Here is a 21,893-nt window from a genome sequence, read left to right on the forward strand (position 1 = left end):
ACAACGACGTTGCTAATGAGGCCGGATGTGCGTCACGAATTCCGTGACCCCAACGACACCTCGTTAGCGATGTCGTTGCATGTAACGGGGCCTTAACAGTGTGTAATCTCTGTAAGCATTGAATGTGCCTGTCCTGCGTTAACTATTTGTCTATTGTTTGAATGTCTTTGCCAACAACCTGTTTAATGCTTAGTTTCCCCTGGGGTTTCCTGCATTGCTTGTCTGTTATCCTACATACAGTACTGTCCCAGTCCTCCCTGATCTATATGCTGTTTGGCATGCCTTTCTCCACTGTGCCACCTCTTCTGCATGTGTCGCTTACTTAACCTCATCTATGGCTTAGGGATTTCAAACACGTGGGCTGCACGTGGCTCCTGAGGCTGCTTTATGCGGCCCACAGGCACTGTAGAGTCCTTGACAATTGTGGCCCTACTATGCAATACCAATGCAAGCCGCTGGCCATTAAGAAGCCAGCAGCTAATGTCGGCTTGCTGGCGCGGAGGCACATGCAGTGACGTTATACTACTACAAGATGAAGACCAGGATGGGGTATTACTACACTATGTTGACAAGGATGAGGACATTACTCCAAGAAGGGAACAAGGATGTACACATTACTACAAGATAAGGGCAAGGATCGAGCATCTCAACAAGAATAGGCTAACATGGGGACCTGGAAGGGGATATTACTACAGGATGGGGAGCAGGATGGGCACATTACTACAAGGGGACCAGGATGGGGCAATAGTACACTATTGAGACAAAGATGGGGCATTACTACAAGATAAGGACCAGAATGGGGCATTACTACATTATGGGGACCAGGATAGTAACATTACTGCAAGACAGGGACCAGGATGGGAATTTTACTATAAGAAGGGGACAAGGATGAGCACATTAATATAAGAAGGGAACTAGGATGGGGCATTACTACATGATGAGGACCAGAATAGTTACATTACTACAAGACGAAGAAAAGGATGAGCTCACTACTACAAGAAGGGGACAAGGGTGAGGTATTACTACAATATAAGGACCAGAATGGGAGACATTACTACTCGGGACTAGGATGAGGATATCGCTACAAGATGTGGACCATTATAGGGACATTACTATAAGAAGGGGACCAGGATGGGCATATTACTATAAGATGGGGACCAGGATGGGGCATTGCTACAATATGAGGACCAGGATGAGGACATTACAACAAGGGGTCAAGGATGGGCACATTCCTATAAGAAGGGGACAAGGATGGGCATATTACTATAAGATGGGGACCAGGATGGGGCATTGCTACAATATGAGGACCAGGATGAGGACATTACTACAAGAAAGGGATCAGGATGGGGTACAATGCCCATAGCACTATGTCCCCATTGTTCATTTCCTATATAGTTTGATGCCCCCCTAGAATATGATGCCCCCACACAATATGATCCTCCATGAGCCCCTTTACAAAACATACCATAACATTATGACCCAGAAAGAGGCAAATATATCCAGCGGATAGGCCAGGTGAAAAGAACTTCTTTATTTCACATTTTTTAAAAATTCAATAAGCAGCAACGGCAGACATGGCACCGACAGATAATAGCGGGCAGCAATCCAACGCGTTTCGAAAATAGATTATGTCTTAGTCATGGTCATCAGATAGAAGGTATGTGTTAATAAGTATCTGTGCTTATTTCTCTTCATTCACATAATGACAAGTATGTCAGCATATTTTTTTACTAAAAATCTGAAAATAAAGTTTCTTATTTGACAACGTTTAATAAATAAAGGAAATTCTTGTTTATTAATGAATACTTGAAAGACCAAACAATTTACTTCCCAAAAATGTAATAATTCCCCATATTTTGGTTTACTCAAAACAAATTGCATCAAAACATAGACTTGCCTCTGGGTAAATGAAATTGCTCTAAAAATTGACAGCAATAATGCTTGATTTGTGTGATTATGAGGACATCTTGTGGTAAAAATGAGTACTGCAAAGATTATGAAATAGTACAGTGAAGTGAAGAATGGTCATCAAACAGTCTCATGGTTAATTTCCCCTAAGGAGATTCTCTGTGGATACAAGAGGGGCGGAGCTCTGACTCTAGCGCCTCCTCTGTCTCTAGCTCCTCCCACCTCCTGTCTACATAGAATCTCATCAGCACCAACTGAATACAGATTTTACCCCAAACTTGAGAATTTTGATAATGACAGATCAATTCTGGCAGAGGAAGAAGCAGATTTGTCTGATAAGAAATATTACAAAGTTGCTTATTTTCATGTGTGCTATTGATGTATAAAATAAAAATTAAAACGGCATTTATGCTTTAAGCCTAATGAAGACCATGCAGATTGAAGCATTGCTTGAGTACGGGCATTGAGGAATAACATTTTGTTTTACTTTATTGCACACCTGGTTAGCGTTGTAATCTTAATATTTCATCATCTCACATAATTTCAACATCCGTGGGTCCGCTCATCTCTAGTTATCACCCCTTAGATGAATATCAGGGGAGCAGCTAGGGGTTTAAATCAAATTTAGGGGGGGAGAATACAATACGGATAAATCCAGTTACAGGTGATTCTTTCACGTTCCCAGTCTTTTTGGTCCGGCCCAGACTGGCCATTTCTTCTAGCCATGACTCATCTGTGGAGTTTGCAGCACTGATACATTTAGCTCAAATTTCCAGCACCACCCCCTATTCGTAACCTACACACATTCTAAGCCCATTGTTGACCCCGGTGTCTCCTTCACTACATATGCTAGTTTGTGTGGTACCCTAAATGCCGTGCTTCAGAAATATTAGCGTCATTACTATAATTACCCCTCAAAAAATAGCAGCTATCGGTCAGTACCCCTGAGAACAGTAATATGAAAGAAAATGTCCCCAAATAGTGGACAATGAGAAACTGTGTCATCCCAGATTGAAATAGCGCATAACACAGTAAAAGTGTGACCTACACAGTAGTAATCTTCTTAGTGCCCCAAAACAGTAAAGCCTGCTTTACACGGTACGATCTATCGTGCAATTTCACGATCAATCGTACCCGCTCCCGTCGTTTGTGCGTCACGGGCAATTAGTTGCCCGTGGCGCACAAAGTCATTAACCCCCATCACACGTACTTACCTGCTATGCGATGTCGCTGTGGGCGGCGAACATCCTCTTCCTGAAGGGGGAGGGACGTTCGGCGTCACAGCGACGTAACACAGCAGCCGGCCAATAGAAGCGGAGGGGCGGAGATGAGCGGGATGTAACATCCCGCCCACCTCCTTCCTTCCGCATAGCCGGCGGGAGCCGCGGGACGGAGGTAAGCTGCTGTTCATTGTTCCCTGGGTGTCACACGGAGCGGCGTGTGCTACCCCGGGAACGATGAGCAACCGGCGCCATTTTAATTAAACGAGATTATGAAACCGAGCGACGAGTACACGACTCACGATTTGTGAGCGATACTGCGTCGCTCGGAGGTGTCACACAGCCCAACGTCGCAAGCGATGCCGGATGTGCGTCACAAAAACCGTGACCCCGACAATCTATCGCATGATAGATCGCCTCGTGTAAAGCACCCTTAACTGTTCCTCTTAGTGCCCCGTATAGTAATAATACCCACCATTGCGCTTCATCCAAAGTATCAGTGTTGGCTTGTTGCCCCTAAACAGTAAAGTTGACTCTAGAAGGTAATATTACGTCCTGTATGCGCCTTATTGAATTGTATTTCCCCTCTTCTAACACCACTTAGGTAGTGACAAGGCCTCCTCTAAGGCCTCCGTCACACATCCGTGCCTCCGGTACGTGTTTGCCATTTTTTACACGTACCGGATACACGTACATACGGGGACCTAGGTAATCCCAATGGTTAGGAGACATATAAGTATTTAGGAACGGAACGTGTGTCCGTTCTGTACTTACGTGTGTCCGTGAGTTCCATACGCTGACATGTCCGTGTTGCTCCGGCAGCACGGGTGTCACACGGCCTGCACATGTACCACACGGATGTAGTGTGGATGCGTTTCCGTGTGACACGCGCCGGAGAAACACACATGTCAGGTTAAAAATTAAAAAAACACATACCTCCACGAGCCCTGCAGTATTTGCCGCCGCTGTCACCTGCATTGGTCCCCCAGTGAATTTGAACAACGCATCTTCTTCACTGGGGGCCGGAAGCAGTGTCAGCGGGGCGTGGCCAGTGCCGGATGCTGTCATTCAGCACCACAGACAGCTCCGGAAGAATCAGGTAAGGCGGGGCTTTCCGTTCTCCGTGTGCTATTACGTATAACACACGGAGAAAACGTACGTGCCATAAACACCGCACACAGAGAACAAACCACCCCTTTAACACGTACGTGACAAAAACTTTACGTTTCGTCAAGTAAGTGTGGCAGAGGCCTAAGGCTGTATTTCCATAACTGCCCCTTTGTAAAGTAATAATGCAGTGAATGTCCCTTTGAAGGTTCCCCTAGTGGCCCCTTAGAAGATAATAATGCCCCGAACGCAATAAAATAAATAAATATTTTTTATATAAAAATATATAAAATAAGAATCCCCCTGAGTTCTTTTAAGGGGATATGACCCTGATTTTGCCTTATGAGTTAATAATGCCCGGAGTCCCCTATAAATAATTCTCCGAGCACAATAGAGCTTGGAGCACAATACAAATAGTTGTAATGGCCGCTAAGTGCCCCCTCCCCCATCTCAGAAAAAATATTAATACTACAAAAGCACCAAGGAAAAAAATAGTGCCCCAAGTCGCTGCTTAAAGCGCCACTCCTGTGGTTTTTTATTGCATCGCTGAAGTGGTGCTTTAATTCTAAGCCCCTGCCCCCTGTATTATACTCAGCTGCTGCCGTCTTCATCTTCTATCACCGTCGCTCCGGTCGCTCTCTGGGCACTGATGACCTGTTGACAGCGCCAATGTTTCATGGAGCGTTCCGGAAGTCACAACTCATACAAGTCTATGAGAGTCTCATTCTGGCCTCTTTCCAGCTCTCATAGAGAATCTTTGAGACCTTGTGACATCTCTTCTGGCCAGTCAGAGATTTCGGGACCGGAGAGACACTGAGAAAAGGTGAAAATGTTGGAGGGTAAGTATAAGACCAGGAGCCAGAGGACTTAGACTCAAAGGGGTATTCCCATCTCCAAGATCCTATCCCAATATGTAGTAGGTGTAATAATAATAATAATATTAGCAAATACCTCCAATTAGAAATGTAGTACAGTTCTCCTGTGTCTCTTACTTCATGTGCAGGGCATTGCAGCTTAGGTATCCATGGTTACAACCACAAGCAACTAACTCACTATATGAGTGGTTGTAACCATGGATACCTAAGCTGCAATGCCCTCCACATGAGGTAAGAGACACAGTAAAACTATACTACATTTCTAATTGGAGGTATTTGCTAATATTTTTATTACACATACTACATTTGGGTAGGATCTTGGAGATAGCCTTTTTAAAGCACCACTACAGGGCAGAAACAAAATCATGGAGTTGTGCTTTAAACATAATAATGCATCAGAATAAAAACATATAAGGACTTGCGTTATATAAAGTATGTATTGTAGTATTTCTCTGTAGATGTTAGAAATGCTGGGACACGTAGGGTGCGTCACACAGTTTACCAGAGAAAGCAAGGTAACTATACAGCAGTGAATAGGAAGCTTCTACCAGCCCTTCTTGCCCACTTCCAAAATGGCGCTCATATTATACGGGCGTGGAAGCGCAATCATTTCCGGTCAGTCGTGACGTGCAGTGTGCGCCGGAAGTAGCAGATTGTTACAACGCTTTGCCGGGAGCAGTTCACCGGGGAACCGAGGAAGGAAGGAGACGTGATACGGAGCACAATGATCACCTCGGCGGGTGAGCGGGGCCGTGCTGAGTGCCGGGGGTAGCAATACGAGGCTGGGAGCCGGGGGCCGATATCCGCTGACTCATTGTTCGGGGCGGCGGCGTGCTATGTACCGGGACAGTGTTACTGTACACTGTGTCAGTGCTAGGCGGGCCCGTGATTGGAGCAGTGCGGCGGGCGGGGCGGCTAGAAGAGCGGAGACAGCGGGCGCATGCTGAGTCACCGGCAGGCCTCACCATTACAGCCGGCTCCGCTCCTGCCTCTCTACACTATGCATGGTCTTACCTGGTTCACCGTGCAGGGGTTGCCCAGTCACATGATCCTGATCGCCTTCCCTGGCACCGCAGCTCATTTTGTAGTGGCCGCTGCTGAGACCTGCAGATCAGATCCTATACAATAAGGGCTGATCTACACCCGGGGTGGGCATTGCTGCCCCACTGGTTACATCTGGCCGCGGGTGACAGCTGATCGGCGGGTTTCTGACTGTTCGATCCCCACAGATCTGATATTGATGAGGTAACCTCGTGATCTGTCATCATTATCAAATCGCCTGAGATCTTTAAGCAATAGTGTAACTAGAGTTCGATGGGCCCTGGTGCAAAATTTGGACCTGCCCAATCCTCCCCCATCCCCACATGTTGGTCAGATGTATGTATACATTTAGCATTCTAAATCCTATAAAGACATATGAGTTTCCCTACCCCCCATTATGTAGTAATGTCTCCCATCCTGGTATATGTCGACTGTCCTAGTAAAAATGTCCCCCTCCTGGTATATACTATACCCCTCCTGGTATATATGTTCCTCTTCTGGGCACTGCCAGGTATATACTGCCACCTCTCCTGTTGTATATATTCCTCTCATGGGCACTTCCTGTTATATAGTGTCCCCCTTCTGGTTTCCATGTTCCTCTTCTGTCCCCTTCGTGGTATATATGTTCCTCTCCTGGGCCCCTCCTGGAATATACTGTCCCCTCTCCTGGTATATATTGTCTCCCCTCCTGGTACATATGTTCCTCTCCTGGTATATACTGTCCCCCTCGTGGTATGTGTTCCTCTCCTGTGTCCCTCCTGGTATATGTGTTCCTCTCCTTGGCTCCTCCTGGTATATACTGTCCCTCCCCTGTGCCCCTCCTGGTATATATGTTCCTCTCCTTGGCCCCTCCTGGTATATACTGTACTGACTAATTCCCCGACTCCCACATTCGCACGGCGTCCTGCTCTATAATCGGCCTGCAATGGCTGGCAGCTGTCATCAGCATCTGTGCCATGGCAAAGCATGGTGTTATTGTCATGTGCGTCTCAGTCACAGAGATGCGAATGAAAGCTGCTAGCTTCTGTTTGTCATGGAGGAACCCACCGGGTCTCTGTACCGTGATGCATTATAGCTGGATGTGCACCCTTAGACGCACATCCAGCAGAAGAAGGGGCTAGGACCGGCGGGCCCCCTGCACCTCCCGAGCCCGTTCGCGATCCCTGCGATCAGGCCCCCTGTGACTATGATCATTTTGCCCCTGACTTTAAGGCTATGTCCGCACGTTGCTTTTTACCTGCTTTTTTGCTGCTTTTTCAACTGCAGCGTTTAATGCCAAAATGGTTGTGTTCTGCTTTTCAAGCAAAGTCTATGGGAATTTGGGTTTCTTGTCCGCACTATGCAGTTCAAACTGCAGCCTTTTTGTGGCAGAACTTTGGTCAAAAACTCAGCTTTGCAGGGCAAAACCCAAATGGCAAAAACAACTGACATGTTGAAAAAGCAGGTAAAAAGCAACGTGCGGACATAGCATTAGTCTTTGCTTATATTCACACGGTGTCTGTGCGTTGATGCTGGGGCAATCTCTGGTGTACAGTCATGTGTATTCATAGCCCCCATTTACCTGGTAGTCTGGCCTGATGGTGGCATGGGTGGCATATGTCAGGTATGTACTGTATAGCGTGACGTGATACATGGTGCAGTAGGAGAAACCACACAGGACACTGCTGCATCTGATGTCATGCTGATTTTTTTTTTTTTCTACACAAGACGCTGAGAGAGGGGTCGTGGAGATGCCCCTGTATATTTAAAGAGTCTGTCCACTGCTTTTACAATGATGGCATTTCCTTAGGATTGATGTCTGGTCGGCTGAGGTCCGACACCCCCGCGATCAGCTGTTCTCGGTGTCGGTAGCAGACGGCAGGAAATACTCCCGATAGCGGCACTGCCCTGACTTCTGATAGCAGCCGGGTACTGCACATCTGCCATCTCCTCCTCAGCCTCATTAAGGAGATGTTCCAGGGAATCATTATTCATTTATCTAAAGAGAACCAATCATCAGGTTTTTCATATATAAAGTAAAGCCAGTGCTCTACCAATGCTAGGATGCTGAATGTAAGCATACCATTTATTCTGAGATTGGAGGTTTTATTTCAGAAATATGTGCAAGTAAGGTTACAGAAATGCACTGCTGTTTGATTGACAGGTGCAACAGGGGTGGGACTATGTGTGTCGGGTTTTGCTATTTATTCACGCCCCTGTCTGCTGCCTGGCCTTGTAGATGCTAGACTGTATGGGCTCCTTCCAGGTATGAGTCATTAGGCTAAAATCCTATGATGAATATATGGTGAGTTTGTTGACTCTGCGTGCCTTCACGGAGCTATACACGCAGCGTCTGCCAGGTCCAGCCCAGTGGATGGGATTTCTAGACATCTCGGGCCCGCTTTGCTTCTTCTTTGGCAACCTAATCTGACATGCCAAAAATTTTAGAAATCCACGACGTGTCAGTTTCTCTTGCAATAAATGTGTTTTATGTGTGAATTTGCACCATAGACTTGACTGAGATGAGGAAAATACTCAGGTAAAAATGCAAAGAAACAAATGTCCTCCCCACATCTTTCTCCATAAGGGTCTAGCATAGCCAGATAGCAGGACGTTCCCATGGTCTTGTGACCTGATCTGTGCCGTCTTGTCTTTCTGCAGCTGGCATCCTGTCCCTTCTTGATGAAGAGGAGCCTCAGCTTAAGGTTTGACCTTTAATATTATTACATATTTCCTACGTGGATTATTGTTACCATAGACTCTTTACTAATGTTTGTGTGATTTCTTTTTTTTCTCCATTCCTAATTATCAGATCATATAATTTTAAAGCTTAGACTGTGTTGTCATTTGTAATATTTTTAATACACAAGATCTTTCTGTAAGCTGCAATGAAGGAGTCTTATGCGGGCGTCACAAGGTACGATCTATCGTGTGATCGCACGAGCAATCGTACCCGCCCCCGTCGTTTGTGCGTCACGGGCAATTAGTTGCCCGTGGCGCACAACGTCGTTAAACCCCTGTCACACGTACTTATGTGCTGAGCGACGTCGCTGTGGGCAGCGAACATCCTCTTCCTGAAGGGGGAGGGACGTTCGGCGTCATAGTGATGTCACGCAGCGGCCGCCCAATAGAAGCGGAGGGGCGGAGATGAGCGGGACGTAAACATCCCACCCACTTCCTTCCTTCCGCATAGCCGGCGGGAGCCACGGGACGCAGGTAAGCTGTGTTCATCGTTCCCGAGGTGTCACACGGAGCGATGTGTGCTGCCCTGGGTACGATGAACAACCGGCGCCATTAAAAATAAACAATTTTTTAAAAATAAGCGACGAGTACACGACTCACGATTTGTGAGCGATTCTGCGTCGCTCAGAGGTGTCACGCGAAACGACGTCGCAAGCGATGCTGTATGTGCGTCACGAAAACTGTGACCCCGACGATGCATCGCGCGATAGATCGTCTCGTGTGACACCCACATATTACTTTCACCATTTTTAAATGATTGCTGATAGGAGAGATGCCAGTCGAGAGCAGAGTGACCATTCTTTGTGCCTAGATCTTCATGTTCTCGGCAGCACACGTCTTGTTACATGGCAATGTGCCGCCGATAACTTATTTTTATGCAGGATTAAAAATCATTTCACCTGACGAGCGAGTGTTTTGCTCATTTGCTGGGTGATTGCTATCCTGTTTTAGGCATGACGATAACCAGGGAACAAGCATTCCTAGAAACTGTCAATATTATTATTTATTATTATAGCACCATTTATTCCATGGCGCTTTACAAGTGAAAGAGGGTATACATACAACAATCATTAACAGTACAAAACAGACTGGTATTGCCTACTAATGGCATGTCTAAACAGACTTTAAGGGGAATGTCATCGGGTTTTTTCTACCTAATCTTCATAGCGGAGATCCTGATTCCAGTGATGTCACTGGGTTGCGTAGTGCAGTTTTTATAAAATCACTGTATTAACAGTAGGAGATCATCACTAGAGGACTAGTAAACCTGCTGAAATGTAGTCCAATCACTGCTTGACAGCTTTCTGCCTATGCACAGTGTACACAGAAAGCTGCTAATCAGTGGTAAGGGCTCAGCATTGAGAGAACTGGTAGATCTGCAGCGGCCAAAACTACAATTTTTAGGAAAACTGCAGCAAAAAATAAAGTAAGGGTGCTTTCACATCAGCAGTATTTTATCGCTCTGCCGGATCCATCACAACTCCAGTACAGTACAATACAGTTTAATGGCATTGTGGCAAGCTCCGGTCACATGACAGCATGTGACCGGAGCTTGCGCGATGCCATTCAACTGTATTGCACTCTACTGGTGTTATGATGGATCCGGCAGAGCGGCAAAATACCGCTGATGTGAAAGCACCCTAAGTGACACATCACTGGAGTCAGGTTCATTGCCCCTACATCAACATCATGCTGCTCTCTGCTGGATGAAAAAAGCGGACAGCTTTCCTTTGTGTTTTGCTTTATTACTTTTATTTACTTTGTGCATTTACTTTTCAAGAATTCTGTTGCTTTGCCACTCATCATAAAATTGTCTTTCCTTTAGGAATTTGCGTTACACAAGTTGAATGCAGTAGTCAATGATTTCTGGGCGGAGATTTCAGAGTCTGTGGATAAAATGTAAGACCTTTACACATTGTAATTAAGGGGGTTGCAACCCCCCCCCCTTCCCCAGGAAACTGCCTATATGAATGCTTACAAGGTGATGGTACTTATTTTTTATTGCCCCGTCCAGTTCTATATAGGACTTCTTTTCTTTTTTGATGCTGCTAGGGCTGTGAATGAGATTACCATATAGTTAGAAGGGTATTCCCATCTCCAAGATCCTATCCCAGTATGTAGTAGGCGTAATAATAATATATTAGCAAATACCTCCAATTAGAAATGTAGTATAGTACTCTTGATTAGCTATATTGCTTACCTCGTGCAGGGCATTACAGTAGCTTAGGTATCCATGGTTATGACTACTGACAACTGTCACTATTTGAGTGGTCGTAGCCATGGATACCTAAGCTATGCCCTGCAAATTAGGTAAGAGACCTAGCTAAGCAGGAGAACTATACTACACTTCCAATTTGTGGTATTTGATAATTATTATTAATTTTATTCTTATTCATACTACATATTGGGATAGAATTTTGGATATGAGAAAACCCCATTAATTTATTTTTTATTTCACCAGGGTTTTGTCATTTTTGATTGCTAGAACAGCATAATGTATAACTTGAGGGTTACTATACATAATACATAGCTGTCGGCCTGTTGATTATTCTGCCAGTCATTGTGGCCGGTGGCTATCTATTCCGACTCTTCTGTACACAGCGCTCCTGTGTTCTCGGTAAGAGAGCTGCTACTAGACTTCTCTGGCAGCGGCTGATCTCCCAGAGAACAAAAGGATTGGTAATTCGAAATCGGACATGCTGGATCTTTATCTTCCCCGACATGATCTCTCGGGGAACAGTTGTGAGTCCCCATAACCATTACACTACCGTCGGTCTACTACTGCCACGTTCATTGAATAGGAATGGCAGCCCCAGATTGGTGCTATTTTTGAGCCTACAAAGTAATCTGAACCCTTTTGAACTCCTTGTGAATGTGATTGGTCAGAATTCAGTGGGATTTGTTTATCTATGTATCCATCTACCAGTATGGCAGTCATGATGCCCCATATAACGTAAACTAATGTTTATGGCCTGCTAAGTTTTATGTGATCTGAATAATGTAAGTGTGCGTTTGTTCTCATTGCAAGGCCAGGTTTACGTTGCATGTCCCTGCCCAACCCCATGTCTAGTGACCCAGATTGACAGCATCCTCTATCAGTGCTGCGCCGACATGACATTAGGAATGTTTTTTCTTCTGTGTTCTGTGTGACCAAACCCTATAATGACTGTATTCGCTAATATTCTCTTTTCCAGCGAGGTGCTGTATGAAGATGAGACCTTCAGAAGCAGGCAGTTTGCTGCCCTTGTGGCCTCCAAGGTGTTTTACCACTTGGGGGCATTTGAAGAGTCTCTGAACTATGCCCTGGGTGCCGGGGATCTGTTTAATGTGAATGACAATTCAGAGTATGTGGAGACTATAATCGGTAAGTTGTAGATAAAAGGTTTCCAACAGTTGCTGAAAATTTTGGGTAGGGTAAGGGAGGTATAACAGATCGTTGTGTGTAGTTAATATTGGCACATGTTAGGCTATGTGCGCACGTTGCGTACTAGCCCTGCAGAAATTTCTGCAGCGATCTGAAGAGCACACGTGCGCTTCAAATCGCTGCAGAAAATGTCCGTAGAGAAAAAAAAAAAGCAGATTCCATGCGCTCTGCCTGCAGCTCCTGCCATAGACAGAGCAGGAGCTGCCGGCAAAGCGCACGGAAGAAGTGACATGTCACTTCTTAGAACGCAGCGCTTCGGGCAGCAGCCGAAGCGCTGCGTTCTAAGACGCCACGTGCGCACGGCCCCTGCACAATCTCCATAGACTGTGCAGGGGATGCAGGACGCATGCAGTTACGCTGCGCTACAAAGTGCAGCGTAACTGCATGTATTTACGCAATGTGCGCACATAGCCTTACCTTTGCTCTTGCTATTAGGCTGTATGGGGCTATTATAGACAATCTGTGGCTGGTTGGGGTTACTCTTGGATAGTCTTTCTTGGGCTGTGTTCAGATTTGGTAGCTTTGAGACGGATGTTTCTTCTGCTTTGATGGCATGCTGCAGATGTCCTTGCAGATTGTTTTGCTATTTAGCAGCTGGATTCAAGCAAAATCCACTGCCCTTTCTTCTGTTAATTAGTGACATTCCAATAATGACCAGAGTCTATGCACACAATAAGGGTTAAGTTGTGACCCTGCTATGCTCAATCAGCCGCATGTGGCTTTTGCATAAGCAACGCTTGGTTTAGTCCTTTAGGTCCCTACTCACTAAGACTGGTGGTGTACACTAAGGGTACCTTCACACTTTAGCGATGCAGCAGCGATCCGACCAGCGATCTGACCTGGTCAGGATCGCTGCTGCATCGCTACATGGTCGCTGGTGAGCTGTCAAACAGGCAGATCTCACCAGTGACCAGCCCCCAGCCAGCAGCGACGTGCAAGCGACGCTGCGCTTGCACGGAGCCGGCGTCTGGAACAGGTATGGTTACCCGATGTTTACCTTAGTTACCAGCTCACACCGCTTAACTTAGCGTGTGCAGGGAGCAGGAGCCGGCACTGGCAGCGTGAGAGCTGTGGAGGCTGGTAACTAAGGTAAATATCGGGTAACCACCTTGGTTACCCGATGTTTACCCTGGTTACAGCTTACCGCAGGCTGTCAGACGCCGGCTCCTGCTCCCTTCACATTCAGGATTGTTGCTCTCTCGCTGTCACACACAGCGATGTGTGCTTATCAGCGGGAGAGCAACAATAAAAAACGAACCAGCACTGTGTGTAACGAGCAGCGATCTCACAGCAGGGGCCAGATCGCTGCTCAGTGTCACACACAGCGAGATCGCTAATGAGGTCACAAAAAACGTGACTCAGCAGCGATCTCGCTGTGTGTGAAGTACCCCTAACAGGACAGCTTACTCTGGAAAGTTGAAAGCATGCGGGTACTCAGATCATCAGCGATTGTTCAAAACTGTGTGGTGGAAGTGTTCAGCTATAGATTTAACATTCATTTATATGGACTGACCAGCAGCACGATACAACCGCAGATTGGTGAACGTTTACTGATCGGCGGTCATTTGAATGCCTGTTTAATCAGGCAGACCAAAGTAAACTATGCCCACTGAGCGACCTATACTAGCACATAAGCTGCCTCTGTTCTCATGGCTACGAGTCCTGTTTACACAAGACTATTCTCTCAGAGATTGATATTATGTGCTGGAGAAAAGACCATTGCACCTGATGAACCAGCGTTTTGCTCATTCATTGAGCTATTGGCTCTCTGTTTACACCGCAAGATAATTAGAAAAACTGTGGAAATAGCGCAATAGGGTCTTACCCGGTATATACCGAGAGAAGTGGAAGATTTGCACTCACCTCAAAGAGTTGTGCCAGTCACAACTCCTGTATAAGCATATGGTATTAAGGTGAATTCTGCTGCAGCCCCCGTGGTAGATAACAGAGTAATAATGAAGGGGTTTTATGCCGCGCTATTCACCAGGCACAAGGACGAGAAGATATTCAATGTTCCTTTATTGTAGCTTGAGTCTACGCGTTTCAGGAGCTCTGCTCCCTTCATCAGGACATAAGGCACAAAATTAACATATCAAGATATTATTACTCTCACGGCAAGATAATTGTGACACGAGTGTTTTTGGCATCACTTAATCATGATTATATTGCGGCGTGAATACCCCTTTACCTTGGAGCTTGTACCCCTCTACACACATGTGCTGAGCACTTCTATCCTGTGGTTTTAGCGATTGCTGAAGATTTCAGGGATTGAATAGGCGTTTACGTTTGCTTCTGTTGTTAGCTGCATTATTTTATACCTTTCAATTTCCTCGTGTAGCCAAATGTATTGACCATTACACGAAGCAGTGTGTGGAAAATGCTGAGCTCCCGGAGGGTGAGAAGAAGCCGGTGGATGAGCGATTAGAAGGCATAGTAAATAAGATGTTCCAACGCTGCCTAGATGACCACAAGTACAAGCAGGCAATTGGAATTGCTCTAGAGACACGACGGTTGGATGTCTTCCAAAAAACCATTCTGGAATCGGTGAGACCCTTTGTTTTCTTACTCGGCACTTCTGCGTTATTTTCTTGCTTAAGATTTTTTTTTTGTTTTTATTTTGAGCATGTGTATTGTATTATAAAATGTGTGCATTTTTACATGTTACACTTTCCATCAATTTGCTTCAATGTTAAGACTTTTTTTTAACCTTTCTTTGTGTTCCAGAACGATGTCCCTGGGATGTTGGCCTACAGTTTAAAGGTCTGCATGTCTTTGATGCAAAACAAGCAGTTCAGGAATAAAGTTCTTCGAGTCTTGGTGAAAATCTATATGAACTTGGAGAAACCAGACTTCATCAATGTGTGCCAGGTAACTTAGTACCATGTTCAACATGGCAATAGTGTACACAATTGCTGTGATAAGATGGACATTGACTTGTTTTATTTCTGCCAACAGTGCCTCATCTTCCTGGATGACCCACAAGCTGTTAGTGACATTTTGGAGAAGTTGGTAAAGGAGGATAACTTGCTTATGGCTTATCAGATCTGCTTTGACCTGTATGAGAGTGCCAGCCAGCAGTTCCTGTCTTCTGTCATTCAAAATCTCCGGACTGTTGGAGCCCCCATTCCACCAGTACCAGGATCAACAAACACCGGCACTGTACCAGGGACTGCAAAAGACAGGTAAGTGTCAGTTCTAAAGCACCCAAATTTCTAAGATTTATCAAGTAAAATATATCTTTGTACCGTGTTAAGATTTATCAAATGACTTTTAAGCCATTTAAGGAATAAAAACCACTTGTTTGGTGTGAAAATGAAACTTCCTATTTGCAAAACTCCAAGGATGGCCTCCTTTGTGCGCTGGCACACAGCACCAGGTTCCAAGGAGCTTCCTCTCTACCTTGTGTGTTTAACGTCTGTGAGGTTGTTTGGTAAGCAGGCTGCTTATGCACAGTAAAAGCTCTTACCTATAATCCTTGCTTTTTATATTTCATCTGACAGTGAATCAATGGAAACTGAAGAAAAACCCACAAGCACAACAGGCACCAAATCAACAGACTCGGTCAGTGCCCCCTTATAATCATGTGTATCTAGATAATATAATCTTGTTTGGTTTGCAGTGATATAATACCTCATTCAGGGTACTTTCACACTTGCGTTTTTTCCCTTTCATCACAATCCGCCCTTTTGGAAAACAACGGAATCCGTTAACTTATTCCGCTGTTTCCCATAGACTTGTATGGATGACGGATTGTGCCAAAAGTACCTGCGTTCCTTCCGCTGGCTGACGCTGCGTTGCTTCCGCCGGGCGGAAGGAAAGCAGCATGTAACGTTTTTTGAGCGGCGGAATCCTCTATTTTTCACTGCGCATGCTCATTTTTTTTTTTTTTTTTATTTATCACAGAAACTTTATTTTGTCTCTCGGTGGCCGAACGTTCAGCTGAGCGCCTGGCCGCCGGCATGTGAGAGCGCTCAGCTGAGCGCCCGGCAGCCGGCTTTTGAGAGCGCTCATCTGATCGTTCACAATAGTCTGCTGCCGGTAAAATTGTAAAGAAGAAAAAAACAAAAAAATCTTTACGTTGTTTTGTACGATCCGTTGTGCCATTATATGCAACGCATCCGTCACATAACGCAATGCAACGGATGCCGTTCAACGCAAGTGTGAAACTAGCCTCAAACGAATGGATTGGGCAGGAATCTCCTGACTCCATCTTGACAACCTCCTAGTAATTATATAGAGGGAGAGAGGTATAGATAGATATATAGATATCTTTCTTTGTCGCTCCATTGGGAGACCCAGACAATTGGGTGTATAGGCTATGCCTCCGGAGGCCGCACAAAGTATTACACTTAAAAGTGTTAAGCCCCTCCCCTTCTGCCTATACACCCCCCGTGCTCCCACGGGCTCCTCAGTTTTTTGCTTTGTGCGAAGGAGGTCAGACACGCACGCACAGCTCCACAGATTGGTCAGCAGCAGCTGCTGACCATGTCGGATGGAAGAAAAGTGGGCCCATATAGAGCCCCCAGCATGCTCCCTTCTCACCCCACTCTTGTCGGTGGTGTTGTAAGGTTGAGGTATCCATTGCGGGTACGGAGGCTGGAGCCCACATGCTGTTTTCCTTCCCCATCCCCCTCAGGGCTCTGGGTGAAGTGGGATCCTATCGGTCTCCAGGCACTGAGACCGTGCTTCATCCACAACTCCTGTGGAGCCTGCTGGATAGGAGCCGGGTATCGTTCAGGGACATGGCCCTGCTACTTGGAGGTACTCTGTATCCCTGTGGGGACAGCGCACAGCAACACTCCAGCTTTGCTGGGTGTGCTAGTGCACCGGGGACCACGGCGCTGACCGGGTTAATATGTGCCATTACACACTCAGCGTTGCTGAGTGTGTTTATGTATAGGGACTGCCGCACTGACCGCCGCGGCCATGGAAACACTGCGGCACGGCTGGGACTTGTAGTGTGCCGGGGACTTTCACGCCGGCCGCGCTTTTACGGCGGCCGCGTTTATTACTAGAGTCCCCGGCTTTTTGCGGCCTAGTTTCCTTTCCTCCCGCCCACAGCCCTGACAGGCAGGGGAAGGGCGGGACGCTGCACAGAACGAGCAGCACTGAGGGCTGGAGCATGCTTTGCATACTCCACCCCTCTCACTGTGCACAGTGCGGGCACCAGTTCCCGCTCTTTCTGGGTCACGCCCACGGCTCCCTCCTCTCCTCAGGACGCTGGCAGCCATTCCTGTCAGCTCCTCGGACGCTGCAGAGGGGGACAAAGTCTGGGAGACCCAGGCAGGGACTCTGGTGGCCTCACAACCGCCTTAGGCGGGTGGTAAGCAGCACCTGTGGTGCTAGCCCCATTGTGCAGTAGTGTAACATTATATGTTTATGGTATATATGTTTTACACTGTATGGTGCACAGTTGATTTCTGGCTATATACCCTATTGTGTTACTCAGGGAAGATAATAGCATGGCGCCCACGAAAGGCAGGGGTGCCAAAACACAGGCTTATTATGTTGCCTGCGCCGCATGTACGACCCCGCTACCGGCAGGTTCCACTGACCCTCATTGTGTGCACTGTTCGGCCCCTGTGGCACTTACTCAGCCGGAGCCTCTGCTAAGAGGGGCCCAGGGGGAGCCACCTGCTAACACTGTTCAGGTGACGGGGACGGAGTTTGCAAAACTCTCTGAGACTATGGCTAAGATACTAGAAGCCTTGCAGTCCAGGCCGGTATCTCAGCACAGGGACTCTGTTGAATCTTTGTTCCCTGGCCCACCTCAGCTGGACCAACAATGTCCTCCCGGGGTATCTCATGGATCCCAGGCTGAGGGTTCTGACACAGGTTTCCCAAGCGTACACCGAGTATGTTTCTGGACCACTCTGATTTCAGAGAGGCAGTCCAGAATCACCATGCTTGTCCAGATAAGCGTTTTTCTAAGCGCCTTAAGGATACACGTTATCCTTTTCCCCCTGACGTGGTCAAAAGTTGGGCTCAGTGTCCCAAAGTGGATCCTCCAATCTCCAGACTGGCAGCTAGATCCATACTTGCAGTGGAAGATGGGGCTTCACTCAAAGATGCCACTGACAGGCAGATGGAACTCTGGTTGAAATCCATCTATGAAGCTATCGGCGCTTCTTTTGCCCCAGCGTTCGCAGCCGTATGGGCGCTACAAGCTATCTCAGCAGGTCAAGCGCAAATTGACACAGCCACACGCACGTCCGCGCCACAGGTGGCGTCCATAACCACTCAGACGTCGGCATTTGCGTCTTACGCTATTAATGCTGTCCTGTACTCTGCGAGCCGTACGGCGGTTGCAGCCGCCAATTCGGTGGTACTCCGCAGGGCCTTGTGGCTACGGGAATGGAAGGCAGATTCTGTTTCCAAAAAGCGCTTAACCAGTTTGCCAATTTCTGGCGACCGATTGTTTGGCGAGTGTTTGGATGAAATCATCAAACAATCCAAGGGAAAGGATACATCCTTACCCCAGCCCAAACCGAACATACCCCAACAGAGGAAGGGGCAGTCGAGGTTTCGGTCCTTTCGGGGCGCGGGCAGGTCCCAGTTCTCCTCGTCCAAAAGGCCTCAGAAAGATCAAAGGAACGCTGACGCATGGCGGTCTAAGTCACGTCCTAAAAAGGCCACCGGAGGTGCCGCTACCAAAGCGGCTTCCTCATGACTTTCGGCCTCCTCACTCCGCATCTTCGGTCGGTGGCAGGCTCTCCCGCTTTTGCGACGCCTGGCTGCCACGGGTAAAAGACCGTTGGGTGAGAGACATTCTGTCTCACGGTTACAAGATAGAGTTCACCTCTCGTCCCCCGACTCGATTCTTCAGGTCATCCCCGCCTCCCGAGCGAGCCGAGGCTCTTCTGCAGGCGCTGGGCACTCTGAAGGCAGAAGGAGTGGTGGTCCCTGTTCCTCTTCAGCAACAGGGCCACGGTTTTTACTCCAACTTGTTTGTGGTCCCAAAGAAGGACGGGTCTTTCCGTCCTGTCCTGGACCTGAAACTTCTCAACAAACACGTAACGACCAGGCGGTTCCGGATGGAATCCCTCCGCTCCGTCATCGCCTCAATGTCCCAAGGAGATTTCCTTGCATCGATCGATATCAAAGATGCTTATCTCCACGTACCGATTGCTCCAGAGCACCAGCGCTTCTTGCGCTTCGCCATAGAAAACGAACACCTGCAGTTCGTGGCACTGCCGTTCGGCCTGGCAACAGCCCCACGGGTTTTCACCAAGGTTATGGCTACTGTAGCAGCGGTCCTCCACTCTCAGGGTCACTCGGTGATCCCTTACTTGGACGATCTCCTGATCAAGGCACCCTCTCAAGAGGCATGCCAACGCAGCCTCAACGCTACCCTGGAGACTCTCCAGAGTTTCGGGTGGATCATCAATTTTCCAAAGTCAAATCTGACACCGGCCCAATCGCTCACATACCTTGGCATGGAGTTTCATACCCTCTCAGCGATAGTGAAGCTTCCGCTGATCAAGCAGCGGTCACTACAGACAGGGGTACAATCTCTCCTTCAAGGCCAGTCACACCCCTTGAGGCGCCTCATGCACTTCCTGGGGAAGATGGTGGCAGCAATGGAGGCAGTTCCTTTCGCGCAGTTTCACCTGCGTCCTCTTCAATGGGACATCCTACGCAAATGGGACAGGAAGCCGACGTCCCTCGACAGGACCGTCTCCCTCTCTCAGGCGACCAAAGCTTCCCTTCGGTGGTGGCTTCTTCCCACTTCATTATCGAAGGGGAAATCCTTCCTACCCCCATCCTGGGAGGTGGTCACGACGGACGCGAGTCTGTCAGGGTGGGGAGCGGTTTTTCTCCACCACAGGGCTCAGGGTACGTGGACCCAGCAAGAGTCCTCGCTTCAGATCAATGTTCTGGAAATACGGGCAGTGTATCTTGCCCTGAAAGCGTTCCAGCAGTGGCTGGAAGGCAAGCAGATCAGAATTCAGTCGGACAATTCCACAGCGGTGGCATACATCAACCACCAAGGCGGCACACGCAGTCGGCAAGCCTTCCAGGAAGTCCGGCGGATTTTGATGTGGGTGGAAGCCACGGCCTCCACCATCTCTGCAGTTCACATTCCAGGCGTGGAAAACTGGGAAGCAGATTATCTCAGTCGCCAGGGCATGGACGCAGGGGAATGGTCCCTTCACCCGGACGTGTTTCAGGAGATCTGTTGCCGCTGGGGGGTGCCGGACGTCGACCTCATGGCGTCCCGGCACAACAACAAGGTTCATGGCACGGTCTCAAGATCCCAGAGCTCTGGCGGCAGACGCCTTAGTTCAGGATTGGTCGCAGTTTCAGCTCCCTTATGTGTTTCCTCCGCTGGCACTGTTGCCCAGAGTGTTACGCAAGATCAGGGCCGACTGCCGCCGCGTCATCCTCGTCGCTCCAGACTGGCCGAGGCGGTCGTGGTACCCGGATCTGTGGCATCTCACGGTCGGCCAACCGTGGGCACTACCAGACCGACCAGACTTGCTATCTCAAGGGCCGTTTTTCCATCTGAATTCTGCGGCCCTCAACCTGACTGTGTGGCCATTGAGTCCTGGATCCTAGCGTCTTCAGGGTTATCTCAAGACGTCATTGCCACTATGAGACAGGCTAGGAAACCAACGTCCGCCAAGATCTACCACAGGACGTGGAAAATTTTCCTGTCGTGGTGCTCTGCTCAGGGTTTTTCTCCCTGGCCTTTTGCCTTGCCCACTTTTCTGTCCTTCCTTCAATCTGGACTGGAAAAGGGTTTGTCGCTCGGCTCCCTTAAGGGACAAGTCTCAGCGCTCTCTGTGTTTTTCCAGAAGCGCCTAGCCAGACTTCCACAGGTACGCACGTTCCTGCAGGGGGTTTGTCACATCGTTCCTCCTTACAAGCGGCCGTTAGAACCCTGGGATCTGAACAGGGTGCTGCTGGTTCTTCAGAAACCACCATTCGAGCCAATGAGAGATATATTTCTCTCACGCCTTTCGCAGAAAGTGGTTTTTCTAGTAGCAGTCACTTCACTTCGGAGAGTGTCTGAGCTAGCAGCGCTGTCATGCAAAGCCCCTTTCCTGGTTTTTCACCAGGACAAGGTGGTTCTGCGTCCGGTTCCGGAATTTCTCCCTAAGGTGGTATCCCCCTTTCATCTCAATCAGGATATCTCCTTACCTTCTTTTTGTCCTCATCCAGTTCACCAATGTGAAAAGGATTTGCACTTGTTAGATCTGGTGAGAGCACTCAGACTCTACATTTCTCGTACGGCGCCCCTGCGCCGCTCGGATGCACTCTTTGTCCTTGTCGCTGGCCAGCGTAAAGGGTCACAGGCTTCCAAATCAACCTTGGCTCGGTGGATCAAGGAGCCAATTCTCGAAGCCTACCGTTCGGCTGGGCTTCCGGTTCCCTCAGGGCTGAAGGCCCATTCTACCAGAGCCGTGGGCGCGTCCTGGGCTTTGAGGCACCAGGCTACGGCTCAGCAGGTGTGTCAGGCGGCTACCTGGTCGAGCCTGCACACTTTCACGAAACACTATCAGGTGCATACCTATGCTTCGGCGGATGCCAGCCTAGGTAGACGAGTCCTTCAGGCGGCGGTTGCCCACCTGTAGGAAGAGGCCGTTTTACGGC

The 21,893-nt window shown here is 48.0% G+C and overlaps 1 protein-coding gene across 1 annotated transcript in view; it reads left to right on the forward strand.

Annotated features, from left to right (window-relative positions):
- The first annotated feature begins 5,741 nt into the window (after positions 1–5,741).
- Positions 5,742–21,893, forward strand: part of PSMD1 (proteasome 26S subunit, non-ATPase 1) — a 201,458-nt gene continuing 185,306 nt past the window's right edge. The window contains exons 1-8 of the mRNA XM_075340393.1: positions 5,742–5,850; positions 8,792–8,835; positions 10,698–10,771; positions 12,067–12,236; positions 14,635–14,840; positions 15,021–15,164; positions 15,252–15,478; positions 15,797–15,857. Of these exons, the coding sequence (XP_075196508.1) occupies positions 5,835–5,850; positions 8,792–8,835; positions 10,698–10,771; positions 12,067–12,236; positions 14,635–14,840; positions 15,021–15,164; positions 15,252–15,478; positions 15,797–15,857 (942 nt within the window). The 5' untranslated portion in view covers positions 5,742–5,834. The remainder of the gene's footprint in view (positions 5,851–8,791; positions 8,836–10,697; positions 10,772–12,066; positions 12,237–14,634; positions 14,841–15,020; positions 15,165–15,251; positions 15,479–15,796; positions 15,858–21,893) is intronic.

The sequence above is a fragment of the Anomaloglossus baeobatrachus genome, chromosome 3 (assembly GCF_048569485.1).
Source record: "Anomaloglossus baeobatrachus isolate aAnoBae1 chromosome 3, aAnoBae1.hap1, whole genome shotgun sequence".
Taxonomy (NCBI): domain Eukaryota; kingdom Metazoa; phylum Chordata; class Amphibia; order Anura; family Aromobatidae; genus Anomaloglossus; species Anomaloglossus baeobatrachus.